Here is a 27,985-nt window from a genome sequence, read left to right as displayed (position 1 = left end):
CCCGGGCTTGTACAGCGGACACCTTAGTTCACTGCGGGCTACTCGGTAGCGAACCGCGTCGAAGCGGGCAAGCAGCCCTCGGAGACTGCCAACCAGCACACCTAAAATTCACACATTCCTGGTGCCAGGGTCCCGTCCTCATGTTTTATGCGGAGTCCTTTGCGTGCATGACATCACACCATGCAACAGAGTGGCCTACAAGATGCAGTCGCTCCCCAAGCCCGCCAGACACATGGTAAAGGGAGCCGTTCTCTGGGAATAACCTTCCCAGGGATGTTCTTCTGCAGTCTGGGCCTTTACCTGAGGGCCATGAAGTTAAGGACAGACAAGACCCCTCTGGCCCAATGTCTGCACAAGACCACTTTGCCCTCCCTCCAAGTTCAAAGCTGCCAGAGTTCAGCTTCCATTTACCCAAGATTTCCCGCTAGGACTTTTTCAACTGTCACCATCATTGATGGCAACTCTGTTCATCAGTCTCCCGCTACATTTTTTTTTTGGTCGCACCGCTGGGCATGCGGGATCTTAGTTCCCCAGCCAGGGACCCAACCCACATCCCCGGCAGCGGAAGCGCGGAGTCTTAACCACTGGACCACCAGGGAAGTCCCATCAGGCTTCTGCCACTAAACACTCTTAACAGATTTCCTAACCCCTTGCTTCCATGCCCCCAAATCTTTCCTAAAGTTAAAGCTTCCATTACATTTATTATTTCCGACCTTAGTGATAGCCATGATTTTTTGGTACCTGTATACAAGACTAGGAACATTTAAAGGCGCTTGGATATTTGACGTTGCAAAGTGATAACTCCGGTAATATGAAATGTGCTCAAAGAAGGGTCTCACGTGGGCCCCAGAACACTTCCTGGCTCCGTCCCTCCTGTGCCAATTGTGCGCTCAGGGAAGTTCATCACCAACCTGATTCCCCCGTCACATGTGAAAATCCAGCAGTGGAAAGAATAGGCATGACAGAGGATCACTGAGGAGCCCGCAGTTCCTTTAAACTGGCGGGGGGGGAGGGGAGCGGGGAGCGGCACAGAGCTCGAGGGCTGAGGCTCCTCCTTCCTGCTCAGACCCTCCCAGACATGGCCCCCTGGAGCAACTCACAAAGACTCCTGTTACAAGGAGGCAAAGAAACACAAGAAGCAGATGGGCCGCTGGAAGGTCAATAATGCTGGGAAACAAGATTATCTATGGATAATGATCTGTGCAGACCCTGTGCCTGTGAATAATAAAGAGAGTTGATCTGACTGACAAAAATTAGGTTGAACTAATTATTTCACTATTTAAAATTAGGGGCAACTTTAACACTTAAATAGGAGAAGCAGACAGGCATGGTAAAGTCCCTCAACTCCAGAATACTGAATCCAGTTGGGCTCTATTTAGAAAGACGTCGGGGTTCTGCAGAAAAGGCCTACACTCACTTATCATTCTTCCTTTCCTTAGAATTTGTTTTAGCTTCGTGTACAGCCTTTAGCCCTCAGCAGTCCAGACACAGCAAATTAGAAGGCTGGTTGATGCCATCAGAGGCAGAGTAGTGAAAGCAGAGAACAACGGGTTGAGAAACTAACAATAAGGGAAGAAACAGAAAAGAGAAATACAAACTAAAATGACTATAGTTTGGTCCATTTAGTGTGGAGATAAGCTGCCCCACAATTTTCAATAGCCTATTCATTCCTCCATTCATCCATCCATCCAAACTGTATGGAACGCCTATGGTATTGGACAGGGCCCCTTGTTTCAGACCACAGAATATATTCTATGTTGTTTAAGCAGAGAGGGATTCAGTACAAGCAATAGGAAGCTCACAGAATATCCAGTAAAACCAGAGGGAAACGTTCAATGCTCTACAGCCAGGAATAACAGCAGCCAGATGTATAAAATAGACAACTAATGATTAAAAATAATTCTACTATAAATACCCTTGTTACATATATGTTTACTAACACATGATTTTCTTTAAAGTACATTCTTAAAAATTTAACTTTTATAAAGAATTGAGGGCTTCCCTGGTGGCGCAGTGGTTGAGAGTCTGCCTGCCGATGCAGGGGACACAGGTTCGTGCCCTGGTCCGGGAAGATCCCACATGCCGCGGAGCGGCTAGGCCCGTGAGCCATGGCCGCTGAGCCTGCGCATCCGGAGCCTGTGCTCCGCAACGGGAGAGGCCACAATAGTGAGAGGCCCGCGTACCGCAAAAAAAAAAAAAAGAATTGAATATATACCATTAAAGTATCCTGTAGAAATTGTTTATTGATTTATAATTCCTAGAGTAGCGTATACAGAACATCATCAAGCAAAATAAATCTTGATACTTAGTTGGCTAAAAAGGTGTCTTCTTTTAATTTACATTTCTTTGTTTACTTATGAGATTGCTTTGTCTAACTTTGTTGATTTTTGTATTTCCTCTTTTGCTAATTGTTCATAATCTCTGTTCATTTTTGTATTATGGTATTATTAGTCTTTTACTCACCAATTTATAATAATTCTGCAAAGTTAATCATATGTTACTTATTTTCTTTCTAAAGTTTGGGTTATTGCTTTTACATGTGCAAATTAAAATTTTTTTGAATTTTGTTTATGGGGATAGAATCAAATCTAATAGTCTTTTTAAAAATTAATTAATTAATTAATTAATTAATATCTTTGGCTGCGTTGGGTCTTCGTTGCTGCGTGCAGTCTTTCTCTAGTTGCAGCAAGCAGGGGCTTCTCTTTGTCGTGGCGCACGGGCTTCTCATTGTGGTGGCTTCTCTTGTTGTGGAGCACGGGCTCTAGGCATGTGGGCTTCAGGAGTTGTGGCACACGGGCTCAGTAGTTGTGGCTCGCGGGCTCTAGAGCGCAGGCCCAGTAGTTGTGACACACGGGCTTAGGTGCTCCACGGCATGTGGGATCTTCCCGGACCTGGGCTCAAACCCGTACCCCCTGCACTGGCAGGCGGATTCTTAACCACTGCGCCACCAGGGAAGCCCTAATAGTCTTTTATATATGGTTTCTACCTTTGTTTATATGCCTATAAAGACTCTGTCTATTCCAAAAACATTTTTTAAAATTAAAAAAAAATAAAATAGATAACTAATGAGAACCTACTGTATAGCATAGGGAACTCTACTCAGAGCTCTGTGGTGACCTAAATGGGGAGGAAATCCAAAAAAGAGGGGATGTATGGATACGTATAGCTGATTCACCTTGCTGTACAGCAGAAACTAACACAACATTGTAAAGCAACTAGACTCCAATAAAAATTAATTAAAAAAAAATCAGCAGTCAGATTAAAAAACAAAACAAGAAACCCGGACTGTTCTAGTGGGAACCTCACTGCTTCTGCTCCCCCACACTCAGCACCTAAAGATGTGCTGACACCTTGGACCAGACCCTAGAAGCTCCCCCACAGGCCTCAGCACTGCGCTGGCAGGAAAAGCACGGATGCTGCCCCACCTGGCTCACATCTTCCTTCCAAGACCCTTGCACGTGGGTCTACTTGACAGCGCCCAGGCTACGCCCAAGACACTACTTGCAAAGGCATCCATGAAATGTAGCTTTTATTTTTCTTACCTTCACAGTACACAAAGGCAACTCCGTGTAGTGTGAGGGGGCTCAAACGGGTGTGAAGCCAGCCAAGCCGCTGCATGCTCCTCCGTCTGACCTCCTGGCTTTTCTTATCCATACATACCCTTCTTCTCACACTTAAACTTCCCAATGGCGGCAGCAGCACATGCTGCACCTAACGCAAAGCAACTGCCCCTCATACGGGTGACAACGCGTTTATGCTCTGCCTTCACCTCCACCCACTCCCGCCAAATCCCAGCAGTTACAAACCTCTGGGTGGTGTTCGTTACCTCTAGTTAATCCCAGTTCCTCTGTGTAACCTAGAATTACAAAGTTAACCAGTACCGACTTGCCCTGTATAAAATAATAGAAGAAAGGGAAAGAGGAAAATATTGGTTTACATATAAATGTACATATCAGGGCTTCCCTGGTGGTGCAGTGGTTAGGAATCCACCTGCCAATGCAGGGGACACGGGTTCGAGCCCCGGTCTGGGAAGATCCCACATGCCGCGGAGCAACTAAGCCCGTGCGTCACAACTACTGAGCCTGCGCTAGAGCCCGCGAGCCACAACTACTGAGCCCGTGTGCCACAACTCCTGAAGCCCACACGCCTAGAGCCCGTGCTCCGCAACAAGAGAAGCCACCGCAATGAGAAGCCCGCGCGCAGCAACGAAGACCCAACGTAGCCAAAAATAAATAAATTAAATAAATAAAATTTTTAAACATGTACATATCACTGGGTGAGGAAGAAAATACAGGGAGCTACTACAGTCCTAGATTCTGCAACTGGTCACAAGCAGGAGTTGTGTTTGTAATTTTCTCGTTCTACTACCCTTTCCACCATCCTTTTGTTCTCAGCCAGCACCTCAACTGGTCAAGATGCGATACCTGCTGATGTGATCCAAACCGTCTCCGGTTCCTGCTGGGTGTGAGTGCTTCTTGATCTCTCAGGTAGAAGATGTTTTAGTCTTCTTTACATAAGTTTTGCCATTGAACATGGCAGTATTAGAAGGCACTCACAGAGGGAAATCCCTGGCTGTCCAGTGGTTAGGACTCTGTGCTTCCACCGCAGGGGCTAGGGGTTCCATCCCAGGGGTTCCCTCCCTGCTTGGGGAACTAAGATCCTGCAAGCTGCGCAGTGTAGCCACCCCAAAAAAAAGAAAAAGAAAAAAAAGCACTTGCAGGGATGGTCCAGGTTCCAGAAATACTTCTCTGTAATTCCACTGTGAACAAGCAATGCTATTTTTCTCTAATAAACGTGATTAATCACTGGAGCCAACATAGTAATGCCCATTTGGGGTTTTTTTTTGCCTGTTTGTTCAGTGGCATTACGAGCCCCAGATAGCCTGGGAGCACTCTTCATCCTCTTAATTTCTAGTTCAATGGAGTCATTGTTGTTCTTTAGGCGAAACTATTCATTCTTTGACTGTCAAGATCCCTAACCTACTAGAAGCCTAAGTTGCGGAGAAGGAAACAACACTTTTTCACATGGGTGACTATGTATGATTCTAAGAGGTGATACTCCTACTTCCATCCTTTGATTGTAGCTACAGAAGAAACAGGACCACATTCCGGCCAGTGACCGAGACCATATATTACATCCTGTAAGACCGCGCTCCAACCTTGTAAAGTGCTGTCCGTTAGCTGATGAGGGATGAAGCACCTCCAAGAAGCCGTGAGGACAACTATTTCTAGATAGTGGAGTATATAGGCTAAGAGCAGGAAATTTTGTACTCATTACCTTATTTATTTATGTCTATTTGTTTAATAAATGAATTTATTTCAGCAAAATAATCTGAAGCAATCTTGTATGGGCTACGATGATGGAAAAATAAGGCATTTGGTCAATTTACACACAACGTTGCTGAAGGAGCATGGCGTGCCAGGAAAGCAGATCCACACCCAGAATAGGTAACTCATCCAGGGAGGACAAATCGCTGCTTTCTCCTTGGTGAAAAGAGTCCAGTGTAACTGACCTACAACCTCGTTACTGATTGGACCCCCGGAGCACGGCGCCTTCCTGGGGACTCAGCATTGCCCCTCCTGCGACAGCGGCCAGATTAATCTTGAAAAGAAGAGACTCATGTGGTTGAGTCCGGGCACAATTTCCATCCTTGCCACCTGGGCATTTGGTTTATGAGCCCAGCTGGGGAAAGGAGCTGACTGACATCCATAGAGCAGCCCACCTTATCATCTCATTACTGAAAACACCCTCGGCACTGAGTGCTCTTTGGTGAGCAGTCACGTGGGACACAAATGTCTTGATTCTTTGGCTTATTCTGAAAAGCCCACCCAAATACCTCTTCCCCAAAACTCCTCATTAATCTCCAAAAGTTGTTCTTTTCAAGACTTTGACCATCTAGGCAAAACACTAGCCTTTGCCCCACAGAAATCCAAGAGCTGTTTCTCAATAGCAGAACAGTTATCTGTAAAAGCATCCATGCCTTTACTCTAAAACCCTGGAGGTACGAGCTGTAATTTTCCTGATGACGCATGCAATAACTTTCATCAAGGATCCAGACAGACCAGAGCCATACAGGCCACAGACACTCTGAGCAGCATTAAATCTGCTGGATCACAAGGAGCAAGTGACTCAGCTGCTTACACTGCAATCTGGACCAGCAGCTGGGCCCCATTTAAAACTGGCAGCTTTATGGGTTATTTGGTAAATGAATCAGAGAAGCAAACTCAAATGTGCTGTATGTTACCTTAAAACTAAAAATATCCACAAAGAGCTGTGCTGTGTCCTTAGGACAGGAAGTTACAATAAGGCAATGGATTCTAGATAACGCATTGAGATGGCAGGCCTCTCAGTTGCTGAGGAGTTCATCTCCAACTCACTGACATAGACGCCCCTCACCAAGGCACCTAAGGCATCTGCCACGCCTGCTCATCAGCATGATGTCATCAGTGCAGACCAGCATGTGGGAAGGTGACAGGATCAATATCTCTGTGATGTAAGTATGACTCACAGCTGGAGAACTGACATAGTCCTGAGGCAAAATGATGAAAGCACGCTGCTATTCCCATGAGGTGAAAGCACATCTACTGTAACAGGATGGTGGCCAGGCAGGAGGCGAGACATAGTCAGATGACAGATATATTCTGAAGGTAGAGCTCATACCACTTGATAATGAATTAGATGAGAAGTAAGAGGAAAAAGAAGAATTAAGGACGAGTTTTTGGCTTGAGCAGCTGCGTGAATGTTGCCAAGGACAGAAAAATAAGACTGTGGGAGAATTAGAATTGGTAAACAAGTATGTGTGTGGGGAGATTCAGAGGTCTGGTTTGGACGTGTTAATCTGAGATGTCTATACTGCTAGATCTAGGAGGAAGCATTGAGCATGCAATGAGATACAGAAGTTAGGAGTTCAAGAGGGCAACCAGGGCTGGAAACGTGTGTTTGAAAATTAGCTGCATGTAAATAATATTTAAAGCTATCATCTCAGTGTGACTGTAGATAGAGAAAATGGCCCAAGGAAGTGCTCTACGACATTCCAGAATTAAGTAGTCAGGACATAAAGTTTTCAGCCAGGGAGACTGAGAAGAGCAAAGAAAACCTGGAGAATAATGAAATGTGTAAATGCTGCTGAAAAGTCAAATAAGATGGGAATTAAAAACTGACTGGTGGGACTTCCCTCGTGGTCCAGTGGTTAATACTTCACCTTCCAATGCAGGGGGTGCAAGTTCGATGCCTGGTCAGGGAGATAAGATCCCACATGCCTCGCAACCAAAAAACCAAAACATAAAAAACAGAAGCAATGTTATAACAAATTCAATAAAGACTTTAAAAGTGGTCCACATCAAAAAAAAAAATCTTTCCAAAAAAACCTGGTGTATTTGACAAGGTGATGGACAATAGCAAGCTCGACAAGAGCAATTTCAGTGGCTTAGTGGGGATGGATGCCTGGCTAGAGCGAGTCCAAGAAAGAATAGGAGAGGAAGTAGAAATAGCAAGTACAGAGAATGCTTGAGGAATTTTGCTTTAAGAGAAGAACGGGGAGTGAGGTCAAGGCAATTGTTTTTTAATGTATGTTTATGTGCTGATGGATGACGCAGAGATGCATGGTGAAGAGGGATAACTGCTGAGCCAAGTTGTTGAATAGGTGAGGGGAGTGAAATCCACAAGTGGAGGTGTGGCCATGGATGATAACAGGGAGAATTTATCACCTGCAACAGGAAGTAAAGCAGAACGAGGCACCAGCAGAACTGGTGAGTGGCCTAGGAGCCCATTCTGTTATGACTGCTTCTAGTTTCTCATTGAAATAAGAAGCCACAATATCAGTTAAGAGTGAGGAAGAAGGTGGGATACAGAGACTTGGGGAGAGAGAAGAGGGCGTAAAATAGACATCTCAGAGGGTGAAAGAGAGTAAGAAACTCAGTTCTTTACAGGAAAAGTATCTTATAAGCATAGTGTAGTCTTTGGTTCTGAGTTGGTTTCTAAAGCCAGACACATGTTCAGAAAACACAGTCCCAAGAAACACAGAAAAGAGGAGAAATGAAAAATTAAGGTCTCTTTTTTCTAGTACGGAAGATGTTAAAGCAGGTAACTGTATTTGAGAAAAAATACTATTATGATACTATCTTCATATATATGAACCTTAATGTACACACTGCTTTGTTCGGGATTTCCAGTTTGTGGCAGAGATAGTGACGCTAACCAGGTTTTCCCTCTCTTCTCCCACATCTTCCTGTGCCACGCAGTTACGTGGGGCCATATAATTCGTTCTGGCCAAAGGACTATTAGTAGAAATGCTGAATCAAAACAGTGCTTGAACCTCAGCTGTCTCTTCTCTGCCACAGTGACTAAGGACACCACGAGCTTCAGACGGTTCAGTTACAAGACGGTGGTGTCTCTAATAGCCTGAGTTGCTGAAAGACATTGTGGAGCAGAGCCTCCTATCAGCCCACGGTGAGAATGAATCATGAATGAAACAAACAGCTATTACTGTCCTAAGCCACTGGAGTTTTAGGGTGCTTTGTGATCCCAAGTCACAATTTCTAACTTGGTCTATCCTAATATAGCTATTACGGAAAGCTTTTGAATTTTTCCAGTATTTGATATTTAATATCAAATTCAACCTTTGAATCCTCCACAAGATAATGATGGGGTCCTTCTTGTAGTGAAACTCATTCAGAATGAAATCGCCTTTATGGAATTCCATCAGTGAAATGATAAGCTGGTATAGACTCAAGCCATCTTCTGACTTTATCCCTTCTGTTAGTTTAAATTTTATGGTTGCAAACTTGGCTCATTAGAAATGACTCATAGGCTTCCCTGGTGGTGCAGTGGTTGAGAATCCACCTGCCAATGCAGGGGACACAGGTTCGAGCCCTGGGCCGGGAAGATCCCACATGCCGTGGAGCAACTAAGACCGTGCGCCACAGCTACTGAGCCTGTGCTCTAGTGCCCGCGAGCCCCAACTACTGAAGCCTGCGCGCCTAGAGCCCATGCTCTGCAACAAGAGAAGCCACCGCAATGAGAAGCCCGCGCACCGCAACGAAGAGCAGCCCCTGCTCGCCGCAACTAGAGAAACCCCGCGGGCAGCAACGCAGACCCAACGCATTCAAAAATACATAAATAAATAAATTTACATAAAAAAAAGAAATGACTCATAGACAAATATTTAAAAGATATATGAAAAAGGAATCTGAGCGACCACAATTATATAGATAAGGATAATGAAGACTGTGACATGTCCTGAGGGGGCAGGACCTTTTCTGCCTTACTGCTCATGGGATGCTTCCACGTGGCCTGAGGAAGAAAATACTTTCAAAGCCATGGCCTGTCATTGTGGGACCTACCTGCTGTAGCTCCAGTCTAACTGAGGGAAAAAACACATTCCCATACTTAACTCCATCTTATGAAAGACAGAACCTTTTCCTTATGTTTTTCAGGGACCAGTTGATTTGAACGCTGGCCCTGCCACTTAATAATTAAGTCATCCTGGGCATTCTACTTATTGCTCCGAGCCTGGTCTCCACATCTGATCTTGCATTTGGTCATCTGAGGAGGAGAATAAACTGATTTAACCACACCAGCCATGGAGTAAGGCTGCCCGGGAACGGCACCTGGCTCCACTGTTCACCATCTGTGTGCTTTACCTGAGCCTCTGTTCCCTCCTCGATAATCAGGACAAGAGAATCTCTACTCATCCATCTTACGGCACTGTTTGAGGATTGCACTGGAGTACGCACATTCAGTGCTTAGCACATAGTAGATCTTCAATAAATGGAACTTATTATGATTATATGGAAATGATACTAAACTTTTAGTGCTGTGAGGATTAGGAATGACATATATAAAGCACATGGAAAAGAGGTAATCAATGGGCAGGAAGGGGAGACAGAATAGATGCTACCTCACCCATTTCTGGGAAGACACTGGGAAGAAAGGCCCCACAGGCACTTAGCCACTGGGGGACCAGTTCAGGTGCCACAGTTGGGAGTCTCGGAAGCACCCCCCAGGTGCTTGGATTGGGACAACCCCGCCACCATGCGACAGCTGTCTAAAAGTGACCTGACTGTGCCCCTAAGTGATGTCCCCCACCGTGGACCATCACTTCAGCCCACCAGGCCACACCCAGCTGCCCACTATCCACCCTGCCCACAATTCCAGACAGCCAAGCATCACATTCCCACCATCCCTGGCCTGGCCTTGGCACTGTCCTACTTTGCTCCCACGTGTTCTGACTCCTTTCTGGGGGAGGTGAAAAACATGTCAGCGTTATCTCTATTTCATGACACCATTACACTCACTTTCGAGCAGAAAGCAGCCAGTAGTGGTTACTTTCATACTTCATGTTACTCTAAATGTATTCCAATAAGGGAAAAGAGTGAATTTCAAACAGAAATTAATAGTATAATCAAGCATAATCGTTTAAGATCCTTTCTGCGTAAATATCAAAAGCAAAAACCATTATATTCACATCATGAAGGTTACAGTTAAACAGCAATGCTGAATCTTCTGATAATGACAGCCCCCCAAACATTTTGATGTTAGGCAGGTCCTTCATTATCTTATCCCATCTTCAACAGTCCTTCAAGGTCCAGTTTCTCTACTCGGATTACCACATATTCTAAATATAAACAAGAAAGGAAAACGCTTAGAAAATGTCTTAGTATTAAAAAATAAAACAGGACTTCCCTGGCGGTCCAGTGTTAAGACTCCGTGATCCCAATGCAGGGGGCATGGGTTCGATCCCTTGTCGGGGAACTAAGATCCGGCATGCCATGCCACGCGGCCAAGAAAGCAATAAAATAAAATAAGATAATTTAAAATAAATAAATAAGTAAGTAAAAATAAAACAGATCTGAACCTCCTTTTAAAACTCTGAACTCTGTAACACTAGTATAGGTGACTACCCCTTTCCCAGCACAATACATTTCAGGATATCAGTGTATCTTATATAACAGAGATTATGGAAGAAAATGATGAGGTTTTGGAGGAAAGGAAGGAATTCTTAGAAGAGAGCTGAAATTTCCACCAGTGTAACTTCATTTATGACTCATTATATTTTACAATGAAAATATTCAGTTTTGTTTTGTATTATAAGTTGGTTTACAAAATACCCCCATCTAGGACTCCCAAACCCTGGGGCTCTTTTGCTTGATAGATGCCAGGTTGCAAAAGACAAAGTACCCATCCTGACTATGGTTCCAGCTGCTTTGATCCAAAACACAGCCAATCGTGGATTTAGCTCCCCCTGGAGGTGGTGCATGAACTTAACACACATAAACTACATTCAAGTTGAAATGTATCCTAGGGTTTATCTGCTTAAAGACTTTCCTTTTACAAATGTGGAAATTAAGGCTTAGAGGGGATAAGGGTGTGACTGCCCAAGGCTCACGGTGGGGAGTAGCTGAGCGAAGAACAGAACCCAGGTCTCTGGTCTCAAGCTGATTTAAACATCCACACTGCCTGTACACAAGTGGAGATGGAAAAACAACACCCCCACCCCCATCCCAAGCTTCCAGCCTTTCAGAGTCTCGTGAGATATTTTGTCTGTACAATTTTAATATCAAATGGTCCAATCCTTGGCCTGGACGCTTAGAATCGGGTTGCAAGACAATGCAGACGCTGGGTCCACCAAGACCTACCCAACCCGACTCGGGGCCTGGCCTGTTTTCACCTGCTCCCTGGGTGCCTCACCTACGTGGCCAGACTTGGCGATCACAGTCATAGGGAATTTGGAGACATAAGGAAAAATTTGTCTCTCTGTAGGCCACAATGTGACAGAGGAGAGACTTTCTTCCTCAGGGGGCCTGTTCCTGAGTCACTACCAAGATGAATACGTTTATTTGCTAGTCACGATCGCCCCTCCCCCTTCTGGACCTCAGCATTCCCCAGGAAGGTTCTACGTGGCAGCCTTACCTTAGTGAGCTCGCTGCAAGCCCAGGGCTGGCCCTCGGTGTGACTTTCTGGTATACTGTGACATGGGATCCACCTTTCAGGGGTGTGCTTATATTAGCCAAGCTCCCAGAGGCTGCCTCTTTACCCTGAGAAATATAACCATCCACCCACGAGACCTTCAGATGCTCATCCCTGGAGGCTCCATGGCTTGGTCAACATAGAATCAGAGCAAGGGCAAGCAGCCCGATGGCCCTGATGGCTGGTGGCATTCAGTTTGATAAGTGGAAACGTCCATCCTTGGGTGTGGGCTAGCACCACGGGCTCCCCCAGGCTCAGGCCCCCATCCACCCAGAGTCCCTACACCCTCTGGCTCTCTCCTGTGTCTTTATGCTTCCAGGGCAGACCCAATTCTGCGGAGTCCAGTCTAGCCATAGTCTGGGGCGTTATTTACAAATAGCAGAGGGGAAAGAACCTAAATGTCTATCTGTAAGGATCTAGTTTAAAAAATTATGATTTGTCCATATAATAACAACTTAGGGCACTTTTCTAAACTGAAGATTTATATGTACTGACATAAAAGAGTGTCTAAAATATGTTGTGAAGTAGAAAAAAACCCGACAGAGAACAATATATAATATGCTACCATATGCTTTTTAAAAGGGTATGTGTACATGTATATATGATCACACACACACTTATATGTGCATAGACTCTCTCTGGAAGGACATATGAGACACTGGTAATATAATTGCTGCTGGAGATGAGAATTAGAGGAATGTGGATTAAGAATGAGAGGGAGGGACTTCCCTGGTGGTCCAGTGGCTAAGACACCATGCTCCCAATGCAGGGGGCCTGGATCTGATCCCTGGTCAGGGAACTAACTAGATCCCACATGCATGCTGCACCTAAGAGTTCGCATGCCGCAACAACTAAAGATCCCTCATGCTGCAACTAAGACCCGGTGCAGCCAAAATAAATAAATAAATAATAATAATAAAAAGAATGGGAGGGAGAATTACTTTTTACTACACATTAAAAGACATATAATTTTTTTGAATTTTCAACCTGGTTATTGTAATGCAAATCGATTTTCTTTTTCAAAAATATAAACAAAATGGATACAACACAAAGCCCAAATGAGAAGCGTTCAGGAGTTAAGAGGGATGGGTCACAAGGGAAGCCATTCCTCCGAAAGGGAACAGCATAAGCAAAGGCCAAGGGGCCCAGAGAGCCCAGCACATGGAACAGCTGCATGCAGTCTACCTGGCTGGGGCTGGGGGCAGGAGCTGGGGCCAGGGCACCATGGCCTGAAGTGCCAGCTAAGACTTTGGATCTCATTCTGAAAATGATGGGACATCACTAAGTGTCACTGAGCAGGGCAGTGATATGACCAGAGTGCATTTTAGGAAGGCCACGCTCAGCCTGCATGGAAGAGCTACCAATGAAGCAGTGAAAGGGCAGCCATGAAGGGACCCGCCAGAGAATTCTGGAAGCAGAGATGGGTCAGGACGTGGAAGACCTTGCCCTTTGGATGTGACAACCAAGAGGTTACTGTGAATGAGGCCAGAGATATTTAGGAGGCATGGAGAGAGGGGAAATGAGAGATGAAGGGTAGACAGACAAAAGGCCAGTGGCTCCCCGAATTTTGGATGTTGTAAGACCAGCAAAATTTTTAGAGATCAAACAAAACAACAATTAAGAACCAAAATAAGATTGCTGACTTTTTAATTTGCCAAGTAAGGATAATTTGTTAAAATTATCACATTTTAATACCACTATTTTATAAAAGAAGGGACATTTAAAATCTCCCCCAAATAGGAAGGCCTAACCTCTGTTAAAGAATGGTCATTTAGGGCTTCACTGGTAGCGCAATGGTTGAGAGTCCGCCTGCCGATGCACGTGACACGGGTTCGTGCCCCGGTCCGGGAAGATCCCGCATGCCGCGGAGCAGCTAGGCCCGTGAGCCATGGCCGCCGAGCCTGCGCGTCCGGAGCCTGTGCTCCGCAACGGGAGAGGCCACAGCAGTGAGAGGCCCGCGTACCGCAAAAAAAAAAAAAAAAAAAGAATGGTCATTTAAATGGAGTGAATTTAGCTTGATGACAAACTCTTCACATCACCCTTACTGTTCCCATTTTATCACAGATTATAAAATCTCAGTAGGATGAACGGTGCTGGTTTGCTGAGTGTGAACTGCTATGTAAACCCTTATTTTCACAAACAGGGAAGGAAAGAGATTGAATAAGAATAGAGTTGAGAGTTTTTGTTCTTTGAAGGATGAGATCGATTTAAGAAAAGTCAGTGTACCGAGAGAGGAAAAACCAATTGAAAGAGACCTTTAGAAATAGGCACTAAATGTAACGTAGTTTCCCAGAATGGATCCTGAAACACCAAAAGGATATTAGTGGAAAAACTGATGAAATACAAATCAAGTCTGTGTTTTAGTTAATATTATTGTAGCAACATTAACCATTGAGTTTTGATAAAATGTCCCAGGTTATGTAAGATGTTAGCATTAGGGGAAGCTGAGTGAAGGGTATATGCAAACTCTCTGTATTATCTTTACAACACTTTTATAAATCTAAAATTATTTATAAATAAAAAGTAAAAAATAGGGCTTCCCTGGTGGCGCAGTGGTTGAGAGTCTACCTGCCGATGCAGGAGACACGGGTTCGCGCCCCGGTCCGGGAAGATCCCACATGCCGCGGAGCGGCTGGGCCCGTGAGCCATGGCGGTCCACCTTCCAATGCAGGGGATGTGGGTTTGATCCCTGGTCAGGGAACTAAGATCCCACATGCCACAGCGCAACTAAGCCTGCGCACCACAACTACTGAGCTCGTGCACCTCAACGGGAGAGCCTGCATGCCGCAAACTACAGAACCCATGCGCCCTGGAGCCCGCATGCCACAACTAGAGAGAAAGAGGCCACAACAGAGAGGCCCCCGCATAGCGAAAAAAAAAAAAAAAAAAAAAAAAAAGGAAAAAATATATAACAACAACCACACAGAAGAGAAAGGAGGTAAGTGACAACCTGAAATCCTTTGGGTTGGAACTTGGAGCTGGGTGGTAGGTGGCACTGGCCTTAAACAGGAAGGAAACCTCCCTCCCTGGGACCACAGGAAAAAGTGGGACAGGGATACAGTTAATTTGCTAATAAATGTGCCCCCAAAAGTTTGAAATAGAAGACTCTTCCGTAATAAAATAATTTAATAACTAAGGGGGCAAAACAGTACATGAAAGTGGTTTATAAATGAAGGGAAAAATATGTAAATGGAACATATAATATTTGGACTAACAACAGAAATGAATGGTTAATATTACACAGAAAGAAAAAAGCAGCAGCCTTGGATCATATTCCATCTTTGAATAATTCTGCTCTGCGAGGATTCTGAGGGCTGAAATCAGCAACCTAGGAAAGCCTTACTTTAGAGCGCCGGGTAAATTATGGAGGCTATTTTCAAGATTGCGCTAAAATAATGGCAGGACATTGAGAGGGAGAGGAGTAGAAAGTGGAAATGAGCAAAACCCGGAGGGAAGCCAGTTGCTCCAAGTAAGGAATCTCCAAGTAAGGAATCCATTTCACAAGACACTGCAGTCACCGCCGTTTCCTATCGAATCCTTCCATTTATTCTCAGGACAAACCCAGGCCCTGGCAGAAGCCTTTAATACATTCCCACTACTATATTTTATTCACTTAAAACTCTCCTTCAGTGATGATCATTTTGTAACATATAGAAATAGCAAATCGTCATACTATGCACCTGGAACTAACAGAGTGTTGTTGATCAATTACACATCAATTAAAAAACAAAAAACCAAACAGCAAACAAACAAAAATCCTCCTTCGTTTAAAGCATGAATAATCAGCTTCTTAGCAGCAGCAAGTACAAAATCTTAACTTTAATCCTTTTTTTCAAAGGGCAGAAAAAATACAGTACAATGATATTCATAATACTTGTTTCTGGCCCTCCATTTTAGGGGGGAAAATCAAGTATACATGTTTTTATACTCAAAAGGGGTATATTAAGTAATACAGATTGTAAACTTAAAATTAATATATAAAAATCAAGGAATTTTATTGCATTACTGTGAAAAAAAATGTTGACTTTTTAGATAATAAGATTATGATTTGAATCATCTCGGGGGATGCTGCAGGTTCTCGTATAAATGGACGTTGCCCTGGTGAGACAGACTGGGACCTGGGACCCCTTGCTGGGAGCTGGGACCCTTTGCTACAGTGCTGCTATGCTTGCACCTGGACACACCTCTCCTTGAGCAACCCAATACAAAGAAACTGTATGGGACTAAAAATAACTGCATGCATGTGCAGCTGGGACAAATTGTGGACAAAAGATACAAAGAGACCAAAAAAAAACTCAACTGCCACTTTTGAAGGGCCTGGAGCAAAACCAGGGTACTGAGCATGCCCCCTGCACACAACACTACCTAAGGGGTGGGCAAAACACCTAAGCCACCCCTCCAGCCTGACCCCTGGACACACCCCTACCCTCACCCCATGTAAGGAACAAGCTTGCCCCCAACGCAGGGAGCCAGCAAACAAGGGAAACTGCTGCTTGTTCTCCGCTGCCCCCTGCTGCAGCAGGGGCCCCAATAAAGCCTTGACTGAATTTCTTGTCTGGCCTCTAGTCAACTTCTATTGATTGTGGAAGGCCAAGACCTTCTACCTTGTACCTCTGTACCTTCTACCAAGTCTTTGTACCTTGTCCACACTTCCCTTGTTGAATTGCTCACGCTACCTGGTTGGTAACACCGGTACATTACAGCTAAATACTGAGTTAGAGTTCTTCAGCTGCAAGCAGAAAACTCCAACTCTGATTAACTTAAGCCAAAAGGGATTAAACGGAAGGATAGTATGTGTGTGTTTAGGACATGAAAGGGCTCTAGAATTGAAGGAATAGCTGAAGGGGCAGGAACCAAGGCACCTTCCAGGATCTAGGGAGAGGAACTAATAATAGTTGCATCAAGGCCCTAACATTGGTTGAAATCAGCACTAACTGTGTTTTCCATTCCTGTGTCCTTCTGCGGAGGATTCAAAGCGAGAGAGTCTATCTGGCGAGTTTGAGGCATGGGGAAAAACAGGGCACTACACTGAACAGTGCCTCAGAATCACCCATAGTGGGAGATAGGTAATTCAGAAAAGGGCTTTTACTGGAAGAAATGGAAATGACTGGGGAGTAATCACCTCCTTCCTTCTTCTTTGATGCCATCGTGCCTCTGCCTGAGTTTCTGCCTGGGCTTCGAAGGCCCCTTTGACCTGCAATGCCCCTAGCTAGCCAGACCACCTGATGAACTCCTATTTTCCCCTCAAAACACAGAAAAAATAACCCACTTCTGTGAAGCCAGGCAGAGGAAATCACCTTGTACTGTCTTAGTACCTTGTTCACACTTCCCTTGTTCAATTGCTCACACTACATTGTGATGATTTGTACCTGTATGGCTCTCTCCTATTAGACTATAATTTCCTTGAGGGCAAGAATAATGTCTTTTCAACTCTGTTGCCTCTGTGCCTAGGACAGCACCTGTCATAAAATAAGTATTCAACAAAAGCTTGCTGAAATAAATGCAAATAATAAACCACTTCTATACTAAAAAAAAAAAAAAAAAACTTGAAACAAAATTAAACAACTTTGAGGAAGCACAAGGAAAATCCTATACAGACCCAAAATAATTTGACTGTTACCTTTGCAAACCTGCGTGATGTTTGAGAAAGCCTGGCAATGTCTTCAAGATCCAGATAAGAAAGGATACTCAGGAGCAAATCGTCTGAGAGCCATTCAAGGAAGTCAAATTTACCTTCGCATAAATTGAAGACATAGTCTAATATTCTTGCACCAAATATTAAGGCAATTTGAACTGTAATTCAAAGAAGCCAACAAAACAACACAGTTATCATGTGTAGTCACATAAAAACTATGATCATTATCAGTAAGACAAGCTTTGGGGCATTTTCCCCCTGAGAGCGATGTTAGATTTTGCTGAGTCATTCTTGCTTTCACCAAGCTGCCTTTGGGACCAATGGCATGTATTTACGAGGCATGTATTTCCAACAGCTGTCCTTGCCCTGAGATCACAATCTGTTAGGTATACTCACTGTTTAACACAGTGATGGACTGCGTCAAATTCCAGTCCAGACAACTGACTTAACTAGTCTCAGTGTCATCCTCATCTTCAACCTCTCCAATCTCCATGACTGGGCAAAGATGCTGGTCCATGTCATTTGTTTCCTACCCCTCCCCCCCTTCCCCAAATTGGTGTGAAACATTAATATCTCTTGATTTTAATTGACTTTTGTTATCTTATTGTTATACATTGTTTCTCTATGAAACTTCCTTCCTTCTTCTTGACCTTCTTTCATTCCCATCTTTACACAATAAAAAAAGAATAGAAAGAGGCAAAGAAAAAAATAGAGGCATATTTCGTGAAAATTGTGTCAACTTTTGCCTATTGTTTTTCCTATCTTTTCAGTTATTTCCAAAATAGGAAATAGTTCACAAAGAATCAACCAACACTATGATCTACCCAAACGTGTTTAATGTAGGAGAAAACAGGGTTGGGTTTTTGTTTGTTTTTTTCTACCCCAGCTCTCTGAATAACTAAGAAATGGCTAATAAATAATAAAACATGTTTGGAAGGATACATATTCAGATTATAACAGTGATTAAATCCAGGTGGTAGTTTTTACTTTCTTCCTTTTGCTTACCTGTATTTTGTAACCTTTCTGTAATATATTACCATGTAATTTTTTAAAATCTAGGATAAATGGATGAAAGGAAGGAAGGAAAGAAAGAAGGGAGGAAGGCTCCCTCTTTTTATGAGAAAGGAAAATGGGGTTATAATGGAGTATGCCTGTGGATTCCGGTGGTCCCAAAGCTGGGACTTTCTTAGTCTCTTGAAGCTCATTTTTCCACTTCTGCCTCTGAAAGCACCACTATATCTAGCTTTTCCGGAGAACTTCTCTTAGAACAGAGAGAGTGCACTCTCTACAGTGAACTAACTGTCCAAGATTTGGGCACCACCTTCCTTCCCAACCTGGAACACTCCTTCTAGGGCAAGTGGGATGGAGCTGTCAAGAATACCCAGCTCCCTGCAGAAGCAGGCAGATCGGTGATCCTAAAGGTAGATGGATCTCCAATCTCAAAATGGATGTAAGGTGTGGGCTATGTTTATGTAAAAGCTCTAATTGTGCTAACTTGGAAGAGCCGGCCATATAAGATTTCTCTCCAAAACTGGTTAGTCCAGCTTTCTAGAGGCATTAAGGGTTTTATTTGCTTCTAAATTCCAAGTGCTTCCAATTCAAAGCATTTCTAAAGTACAAAGGTTTTCTTGGGGGGGGGAAATAGCCCTTCAAAAACTCAACCTAAAAGGGTTAGATAGAACCCTTGACTCACCAGCAGGATAAGAAGAAAAAGCAGCGCTTGTTTATTGGAAAAACAAAACAAAACAAAACCCTTAGTACAATAAAATTTCCTTAAAATAATTGTAGATGTTTCAACATTTTAAAATTCCAGGAAAGCATACTCAAAGCATGTTCAGATGTACTTTAGAAAGTCCCTGGCAGTCCAGTTAGGACTCTGTGCTTTCACTGCTGAGGGCCCAGGTTCAACCCCTGGCTGGGGAACTAAGATCCCACAGGCCATGCAGACAAAAAAAAAAAAAAAAAAAAGTCTCTACCAATAAAGTCTTTTAAATGTTAAATTTAAAATTATAAAAGGACACATATACCTAAGTATGTAACATGATAGTTTCAAAGTGTATAGGTATTGGGGTCCTTAGAAAAAAATTTTTTTGCTTGTTTGTGTTTTTTATGTAACCAACATCTACATCCCAAACCAGGGATGGAACCCAGGGCCCCAGCAGTGAGAGCCCCAAGTCCTAACCGCTGGACCACCAGGGAATTCCCACATCTGTTTCTTTTAAAATAAGGAAAACAGGGACTTCCCTGGTGGTGCAGTGGTTAAGAATCCACCTGCCAATGCAGGAGACACGGGTTCGATCCCTGGTCTGCGAGGATCCTGCATTCTGCAGAGCGGCTGAGCCCCTGCGCCACAACTACTGAGCCTGCGCCTACAGCCTGTGCTCTGCAGCAGGAGAGGCCACTGCAATGAGAGGCACCCGCACCTCGGGGAAGAGCGGCCCCCGCTCGCCACAACTAGAAAGGGCCCACGTGCAGCAACGAAGACTCAAAGCAGCCAAAAATAAAATAAATAAATAAATAAAATAAGGAAAACAGTGTTAAAACAAACTCCATTTTGAAAAGTAAAATCAGCTCTTTTGTGTTGGATTATGTGGCAGCCAGCCTCCAAGAGAGCTCCTGATTCTCTACTCTTGGATTCATGTCCCTGTGTGTTCCCAGCCCACACTGAATTAGGGCTGACCTGTGTAACCAATAGGATATTGCAAAAATACCCCAGGACTAGGTCACAAAAGACTTTGGGGCTTCTGTCTTGCTGTCTTGGATCACTCGCTCTGGGAGAAGCCAACTGCCATGTCCTAACACTACTCTGCAGCACCATGGAGAGGTCCATGGGGAAGGAAATTGAACCAGCCAGGTGTGTGAGCCATCATGAAACTGGATCCTCCAGCTCCAACCAAGCCTTCAGTTGACTGGGGTCCCAGGCAACATCATGTGAGATCTTGGATCAGAACAGCTGGGGTAAAAGCTGCTCCCAAATTCCTGACCCAACTCTCTGAGTTAATAAACATTTATTATTGTTTTAAGCCATTGGGTTTGGGGGTAATTTGTTACACAACGATAGACAATAAAGATTTAGGTACCTGCAAGTGTTGTGGTACCACGGTGGAAACCCAGAATGTGGGAATGGCATTGAAATTGGAAAGGACGTGGAGATTTGAATGAGCTTGAGGAGAGTGTTAGTGAAAGTCTGAAAAGCCTTCAGTAAGTAAATTATATCTGTTAATAAAAGCCTGATGGACTCTAACGAGGCTTTACACGTGAGGGCTTAAAGAAAAGTGAGGAAAATATTATTAAAAAACTGGAGAAAGGTGGAAGAAAACTGGAGGAAAGGGAATCCTTGCTATGTAGTGGCAGAAAGTTTAGCAATATTATTGCCTGCTGTAATATGGAAAGTAGGAAATATTCCTGGTGGGTGTGTGACTTGGCTGAGAAGATTTCCAAGCAGAGTTGTTGAACATGTGGCCTGATTTCTTCTTGCTGCTTAAAGTAAAAATGTGAGCAAAATGGGATAAGCTGAAGGAAGTTCTCTTAAAAAGGAGCCAGGATTTGCTGGTTTTGAACCTTCTCTGCCTCTTCAGATGGCAAGCAACGCTAAAGTTAAGAAATGACTCCCAGGCAAAGATCAAATCCAGAGCAGCGTCAAGAAAACATGGTATAAAGATGATGCTGAGAGTGTGGCTGGAAAATGCTTTGTTAAGAACCATTCAGTGATACTGTAGCACTTCCAAGAAGCTTAAGGGTATGGTCACTCAGGAGTCAAGGACAGAAACCCAAAGTAAAGAAGGGCTTATCGCAAAAAGATGTGTAGGTGTGGTTTTGTCTAATGGAGTGAACCCCAATAAGAATAATAGACAACACATAAAGTTTTTAAGAGAATTATATCAGCAGGAACACTGACTGCCAGCTTGAACTGAAAGGGTTCAGAGGTAGTACGAAAGGAAAAGATGACTCTGGACCCCCAAACTCCTACAGGCAGGAGGTAGGCTGAGAAAACTACACCTGCAAACATGGGCTCCCTTTTGCCAAAAAGGAAAGATGAATCAGATGATGCAATCAAGAGTCCAGAGGGGAAGCCAAAAACCATAAAGAGTCTAGTGATAGGTTTTGAGCTCTAATCAAGAACTAATAACCTGTGCCCTGCTGGATTTCAGAATTTCTGTGGACCAATGATTCCCATGGAGCTATCATTTCCCCACTGTTTCAAGAGCAACGTATATAGTGATTCTCTCATGCCTGTCCCACAGTGATATGTTGGGGGAGAGGGGACAGAAAACCTGTCACTGGCTTCAGATCTAAAGGAACCATCCTTGAGGAGCTGTACTTAAGGCATTACACCTGAGGAGCCCTAGCCACATATGGACCCAATTTACATGATGAGATCCTGAAATACTTAAAGATATACTTCAGGAAGAAAGAAATTTGCCCAGAAGGAAAGACTAGAATTTCAGAAGCAATGAAGATGAAAGAAATGGTAGTAAACATAGGCAAATATAAACAACTACTACTGTATAAAACATGTTTTAAATAACAAACTTTAGAGGAGGTGTCAAAACAAGGCAAATCAAAACAGCAGTCAAGGGGCTTCCCTGGTGGCGCAGTGGTTGAGAGTCTGCCTGCCGATGCAGGGGACACGGGTTCATGCCCCGGTCCGGGAAGATCCCACATGCCGCGGAGCGGCTGGGCCCATGAGCCATGGCCGCTGAGCCTGCGCGTCCGGAGCCTGTGCTCCGCAACGGGAGAGGCCACAACAGTGAGAGGCCTGCATACCGCAAGAAAAAGAAAAAAAAAAACAAAAAAAACTATCCTATAAATGGTGCTGGGAATATTGACAGACCATACAGGAAAAGAAATTATAACATTTCATCTCATCATAACCAAAAACAAACTTGAGAATAAGTTAAAGACCAAATATGACAAACAAGTCATAAAATATTTAGAATTAAAAACATAGGAGTACATCCTTATAAAAGCAGGGTAGGGAAAGATTTCTTAAACAAAACACAAAAGTACAAGCCATATATTAAAAGACTGACAAATTTGAACGCCATTAAAATTGTAAACTTCTATATGGGTAAAAACTCATAAACAATGTAAAAAGATAAACCCAAAACTTGGTGAAATATCTGTAGCACATATAACCAAACCAAAGAATTGGTACTCAAAATAAGAAAAAGTTTCTACAATCAACACAAAGAAGGTAAACAGCCAAATACAAGAAACAGACAAAGAAGATGAATTAGAAATTCTCAGAAGGAAATTGGTCAATAAATATAAGAAAGGTATTCGACCTCATGACTAATCAGGGAATTTACATACCCAGTTTGGCAAAGAATAACATGTATCTTTGATTACAGTAAATGTTGGTGAGAATGTGGGAAAATAGCATCTCCCTCATAAAATGCCAATGGGAATATAAATTGATTTAACTCATTTGGAGAGCAGACTGTCAATACCTAGTAAACTTGAAGAGGCGCATATCCTACAACTCAACAAACACCGCTACATGCCTGACTTAGAGAAATGCTCACACATTGCACAAGGATAAGTGAAGATTTATTATTGCAAAAAAGTGGAAACCACCTAACTACCCTCAGTAGGGGAGATGATTGAACTATGGTTTGTAATCTAGAACACCATAAGCCATTGAAATGCATGAACTAGATATACATATATCAACATGGATAAATTTCAAAAACAGTGTTCAATGATAAAACAAACTTGAAAAACCATACAGTATACCATTTATGTAAAATTTTAAATATATAAAAGTAATATATATTATTATTTTTGGGGGGGGAACATCTGTGTTTATTTGAGGCACGGAAGTAGCAGCAGGGCTCCAGTGTGGCGGTGGAGGGAGGGGGCCCGAGAGCAGCTGCATTTCGGGCTGGGAGCAGATTTCTGGGTCAGCAGCCTAGACCTGGGGACAGTGGAAGGCCTGTCTTCCCAAAGGCTGCCCTTGAAGTGAGTGAAATGTGGTGTGCAGAGATGCCAGGGGAAAGGGGCTCTGTGCTGGCACTTGGGGCTCTGGGGGCTGCGGATGCTGGACTCCTGACGCTTACTCCCATCCTCTCCCCCCGACACAGGCCGAGACCTGGCCACACACTCACCCATGCCCAGCAGGGCACACGGACCACACGCCTGTCCACACAGAACATCTTCTGCACCTGCGGGCGGACAGGGCCTGGACAGGGTCAGGCCTGGGACCAGGTGCCCCTCCCAGCATGTCCCTAGGACGCGGTTCTGACTCTGGGACCCTCGGGCTCCATTCCCAGGTTCCCCCTGGAAGGCTGACCGGGAAGTAAGGGTAGCTGGCAGGTGTGTGGGTGCATGGGGCAGGCCTGCCTAGGGGGACCCAGGGCCTAGAGGGTGGGATCAGCAGGGTGAGGAATCAGAGGAGGAGGCTTCGAGATCCTCTTGGGTCTGGGAGGGGCTGGGCTTTCCTTCCTTCCTGAGCTTTGGGAGTCTGGGCCGGGCACAGGGTCCCGGCGGTCAGAGGCCAAATCGCAGCAGAGCCGACAGCAGGCTGAGCGGGAGCCCGAGGCCCAGCACAGTGGCGCTGGCCCGCAGCCCACTGTCGGCACATTGACGTTGCACAGGAAGCTCTGGCAGCAGTGGGTGCCCACGTTCGCCACACCGACACTGACGCTCGGGATGGGGCAGATCCAGGAGCAGCGCTTGTTCAGGGTGTAGCCAAAGTCCACACATTCCCGATGCCAGCAGATGCAGAGATAGTCGCACAGTAGCTGTCCATATCGGAGTGGACGGTGGGCTTCAGGCAGTACCAGTTGCTGTTCTTATTCACGCAAGGGAAGCACACCAGGGAGTGGGCTCGCTCCACACCCAGGAGGGCAGCCAGCAGGACCGGCAGGAAGACCTTCATTCAGGAGGGGACTGGCTTCCCGCCTGGGGTCTCACGAAGCCTGGGGTCTCACGAAGCCGAAGAAGTCAGCCCTGCTCACCGGCGGACACAGGTCCCCGGCCCGGCCGTGCAGTCAAGCCTGCCCTCGAGCCCAAGTGCAGCCCGCACTCCCCAGTATATATTATTTGTGTATTTGTGACTCTGTAAAATAAAATATGCTTGGCAATGATACCAATTTCAGAACAGTTAGTAGAAGGGAATAGAGGAAAAATAGGTGAGGGGCAGAAATTTGAGTATATATTGTATGTAATTTTTAAATGCTTTTAAAAGACATTAAGTAAATACGGTGCTCACTTCAACGGCATGTATATTAAAACTGGGATAATAAAGAGAAGATTCTTATGGCCCTGAGAAAGGATGACAAAAATTAAAACAATTCAAAAAAATTAAAACCATTCAGAGTAGATTTTCTGATCACATGCAATTAAGCTAGACATCAAGAAAAAATATATAACCAAAAAATTCCCAGCTACTTGGAACTCAAGTAAAATGTTTCTAAATAATCTATGGATCAAAGAAGAAATCAAAATGGAACTTTGAAAATATTTTAAACTGAATGAGAATAAAGACGCAACTTATCAAAACTTATCTAATGTAGCTATAGTAGCACTTATGGGAGATTTAGGGGAAAAAATAGCTGAAAACAATAAGCTTTCATCTCAAGCAGCTAAGAAAAGAACAACGAATCAGACCTAAGAAAAGTAGGAAGAAGGAAATAATACAGGTATGAACACAAACCAATAATAAAAACAGAGAAAATAAACACAGCTAAAATATAGTTCTTTCAAAAACTAAATAAAAAATAAATAAACCCCTAACAAGATTGATCAAGAAAAGAGAGAAAGCACAAATTACCATTATCAACACCAACATATTTTATAATTTGAATAAAATGAAGTAAACGTGACAAATTTTAAAATCTTATGTTAGTGGTGCTGGGTATCTATAATATTATCTTCTGTTCTTTTATGTGGGTTTAAGATACTTCTGAATTTAAAAACTTTTAAAGAGAAAGGTATAGAACATAATGTATAAGATTCTTCTTTTTGTGTTAACATATTTTGTATATATGCATAGACCATTTCTCAGAGGATATATATGAAAGTGTTAATGATGGTTGTCATGGGAATGGGAACATGGGATCAGAAGGAAACTTGTTTTTATCCTATACCTATCTTTTTTTTTTTTTTCATTTCTAATTTTATTGATTTGAGTCCTCTCCCTCTTTTTCTTGATGAGTCTGGCTAATGGTTTATCAATTTTGTTTATCTCCTCAAAGACCAGCTTTTAGTTTTATTGATCTTTGTTATTGTTTTCTTTGTTTCTATTTCATTTATTTCTGCTCTGATCTTTATGATTTCTTTCCTTCTACTAACTTTGGGCTTTGTTTGTTCTTCTGTCTCTAGTTCCTTTAGGTGTAAGGTTAGATTGTTTATTTGAGATTTTTCTTGTTTCTTGAGATAGGCTTATATTGCTATAAAATTCCCTCTTAGAACTGCTTTTGCTGCATCCCATAGGTTTTGGATCATCGTCTTTCCGTTGTCATTTGTCTCTAGGTATTTTTTGATTTCCTCTTTGATTTCTTCAGTGATCTCTTGGTTGTTTAGTAACATATTGTTTAGCCTCCATGTGTTTGTGTTTTTTACATTTTTTTCCCTGTAATTGATTTCTAACCTCAAAGCGCTGTGGTCAGAAAAGATGCTTGATATGATTTCAATTTTCTTAAATTTACTGAGGCTTGATTTGTGACCCAAGATGTGATCTATCCTGGAGAATGTTCCGTATGCACTTGAGAAGAAAGTGTAATCTGCTGTTTTGGGATGGAATGTCCTATACATATCAATTAAATCTATCTGGTCTATTGTGTTATTTAAAGCTTGTGTTACCTTATTAATTTTTTGTTTGGATGATCTGTCCATTGGTGTAAGTGAGGTGTTAAAGTCCCCCACTATTATTGTGTTACTGTCAATTCCCTATTTTATAGCTGTTAGCAGTTGCCTTATGTATTGAGGTGCTCCTATGTTGGGTGCATATATAATTGTTATATCTTCTTCTTGGATTGATCCCTTGATCATTATGTAGTGTCCTTCCTTGTTCCTTGTAACATTCTTTATTTTAAAGTCTATTTTATTGGATATGAGTATTGCTACTCCAGCTTTCTTTTGATTTCCATTTGCATGGAATATCTTTTTCCATACCCTCACTTTCAGTCTGTATGTGTCCCTAGGTCTCAAGTGCGTCTCTTGTAGACAGCATATAGATGGGTCTTGTTTTTGTATCCTTTCAGCAAGCCTATGTCTTTTGGTTGGAGCATTTAATCCATTCACATTTAAGGTAATGATCGATATGTATGTTCCTATTACCATTTTCTTAATTTGGGGGGGTTTGTTTTCATAGGTACTTTTCTTCTCTTGTGTTTCCCACTTAGAGAAATTCTTTTGGCTGGAGCATTTAATCCATTCACGTTTAAGGTAATTATCGATATGTATGTTCCTATTGCCATTGTCTTAATTGTTATGGGGTTGTTTTTGTAGGTCCTTTTCTTCACTCGTGTTTCCCACTTAGAGAAGTTCCTTTAGCATTTGTTGTAGAGCTGGTTTGGTGGTGCTGAATTCTGTTAGCTTTTGCTTGTCTGTAAACCTTTTGATTTCTCCATTGAATCTGAAGGAGATCCTTGCCGGCTAGAGTAATCTTGGTTGTAGGTTCTTCCCTTTCATCACTCTAAATATATCATGCCACTCCCTTCTGGCTTATAGAGTTTCTGCTGAGAAATCAGCTGTTAACCTTATGAGAGTTCCCTTGTATGTTATTTGTGATTTTTCCCTTTTTGCTTTCATTAATTTTTCTTTGCCTTTAATTTTTGTCAGTTTGATTACTATGTGTCTTGGCATGTTTCTCCTTGGGTTTATCCTGCCTGGGACTCTCTGCATTCCCTGGACTTGGGTGGCTACTTCCTTTCCCATGTCAGGGAAGTTTTCGACTATAATCTCTTCAAATATTTTCTCGGGTCCTTTCTCTCTCTCTTCTCCTTCTGGGACCCCTCTAATGCAAATGTTGTTGCATTTAATGTTGTCCCAGAAGTCTCTTAGGCTGTCTTCATTTCTTTTCATTCTTTTTTCTTTATCCTGTTCTGCGGCAGTGAATTCCACCATTGTGTCTTCCAGGTCACTTCTCCATTCTTCTGCCTCGGTTATTCTGCTATTGATTCCTTCTAGTGTATTTTTCATTTCAGTTATTGTATTGTTCATCTCTGTGTGTTTGTTCTTTAATTCTTCTAGGTGATTGTTCTTTAATTCTTCTGGTCTTCGTTAAACATTTCTTGCATCTTCTCGATCTTTGCCTCCATTCTTTTTCCTAGGTCCTGGATCATCTTCACTATCATTATTCTGAATTCTTTTTCTGGAAGGTTTCCTATCTCCACTTCATTTAGTTGTTTTTCTGGGGTTTTATCTTGTTCCTTC

The 27,985-nt window shown here is 43.2% G+C and overlaps 1 protein-coding gene and 1 pseudogene across 1 annotated transcript in view; both read right to left on the bottom strand.

Annotated features, from left to right (window-relative positions):
- FBXO36 (F-box protein 36) overlaps positions 1-27,985 on the bottom strand; it is a 107,036-nt gene that overhangs the window by 3,218 nt on the left and 75,833 nt on the right. Inside the window, exon 3 of the mRNA XM_055090427.1 lies at positions 17,588-17,760. Within this exon, the coding sequence (XP_054946402.1) occupies positions 17,588-17,760 (173 nt within the window). The remainder of the gene's footprint in view (positions 1-17,587; positions 17,761-27,985) is intronic.
- On the bottom strand, positions 23,921-24,645 carry LOC114484681 (lymphocyte antigen 6E-like; annotated as a pseudogene).

This window comes from Physeter macrocephalus, chromosome 2 (assembly GCF_002837175.3).
Source record: "Physeter macrocephalus isolate SW-GA chromosome 2, ASM283717v5, whole genome shotgun sequence".
NCBI lineage: Eukaryota > Metazoa > Chordata > Mammalia > Artiodactyla > Physeteridae > Physeter > Physeter macrocephalus.
Note: the sequence above shows the minus strand (reverse complement) of the source record. Positions and strands in the feature narration are given on the sequence as shown.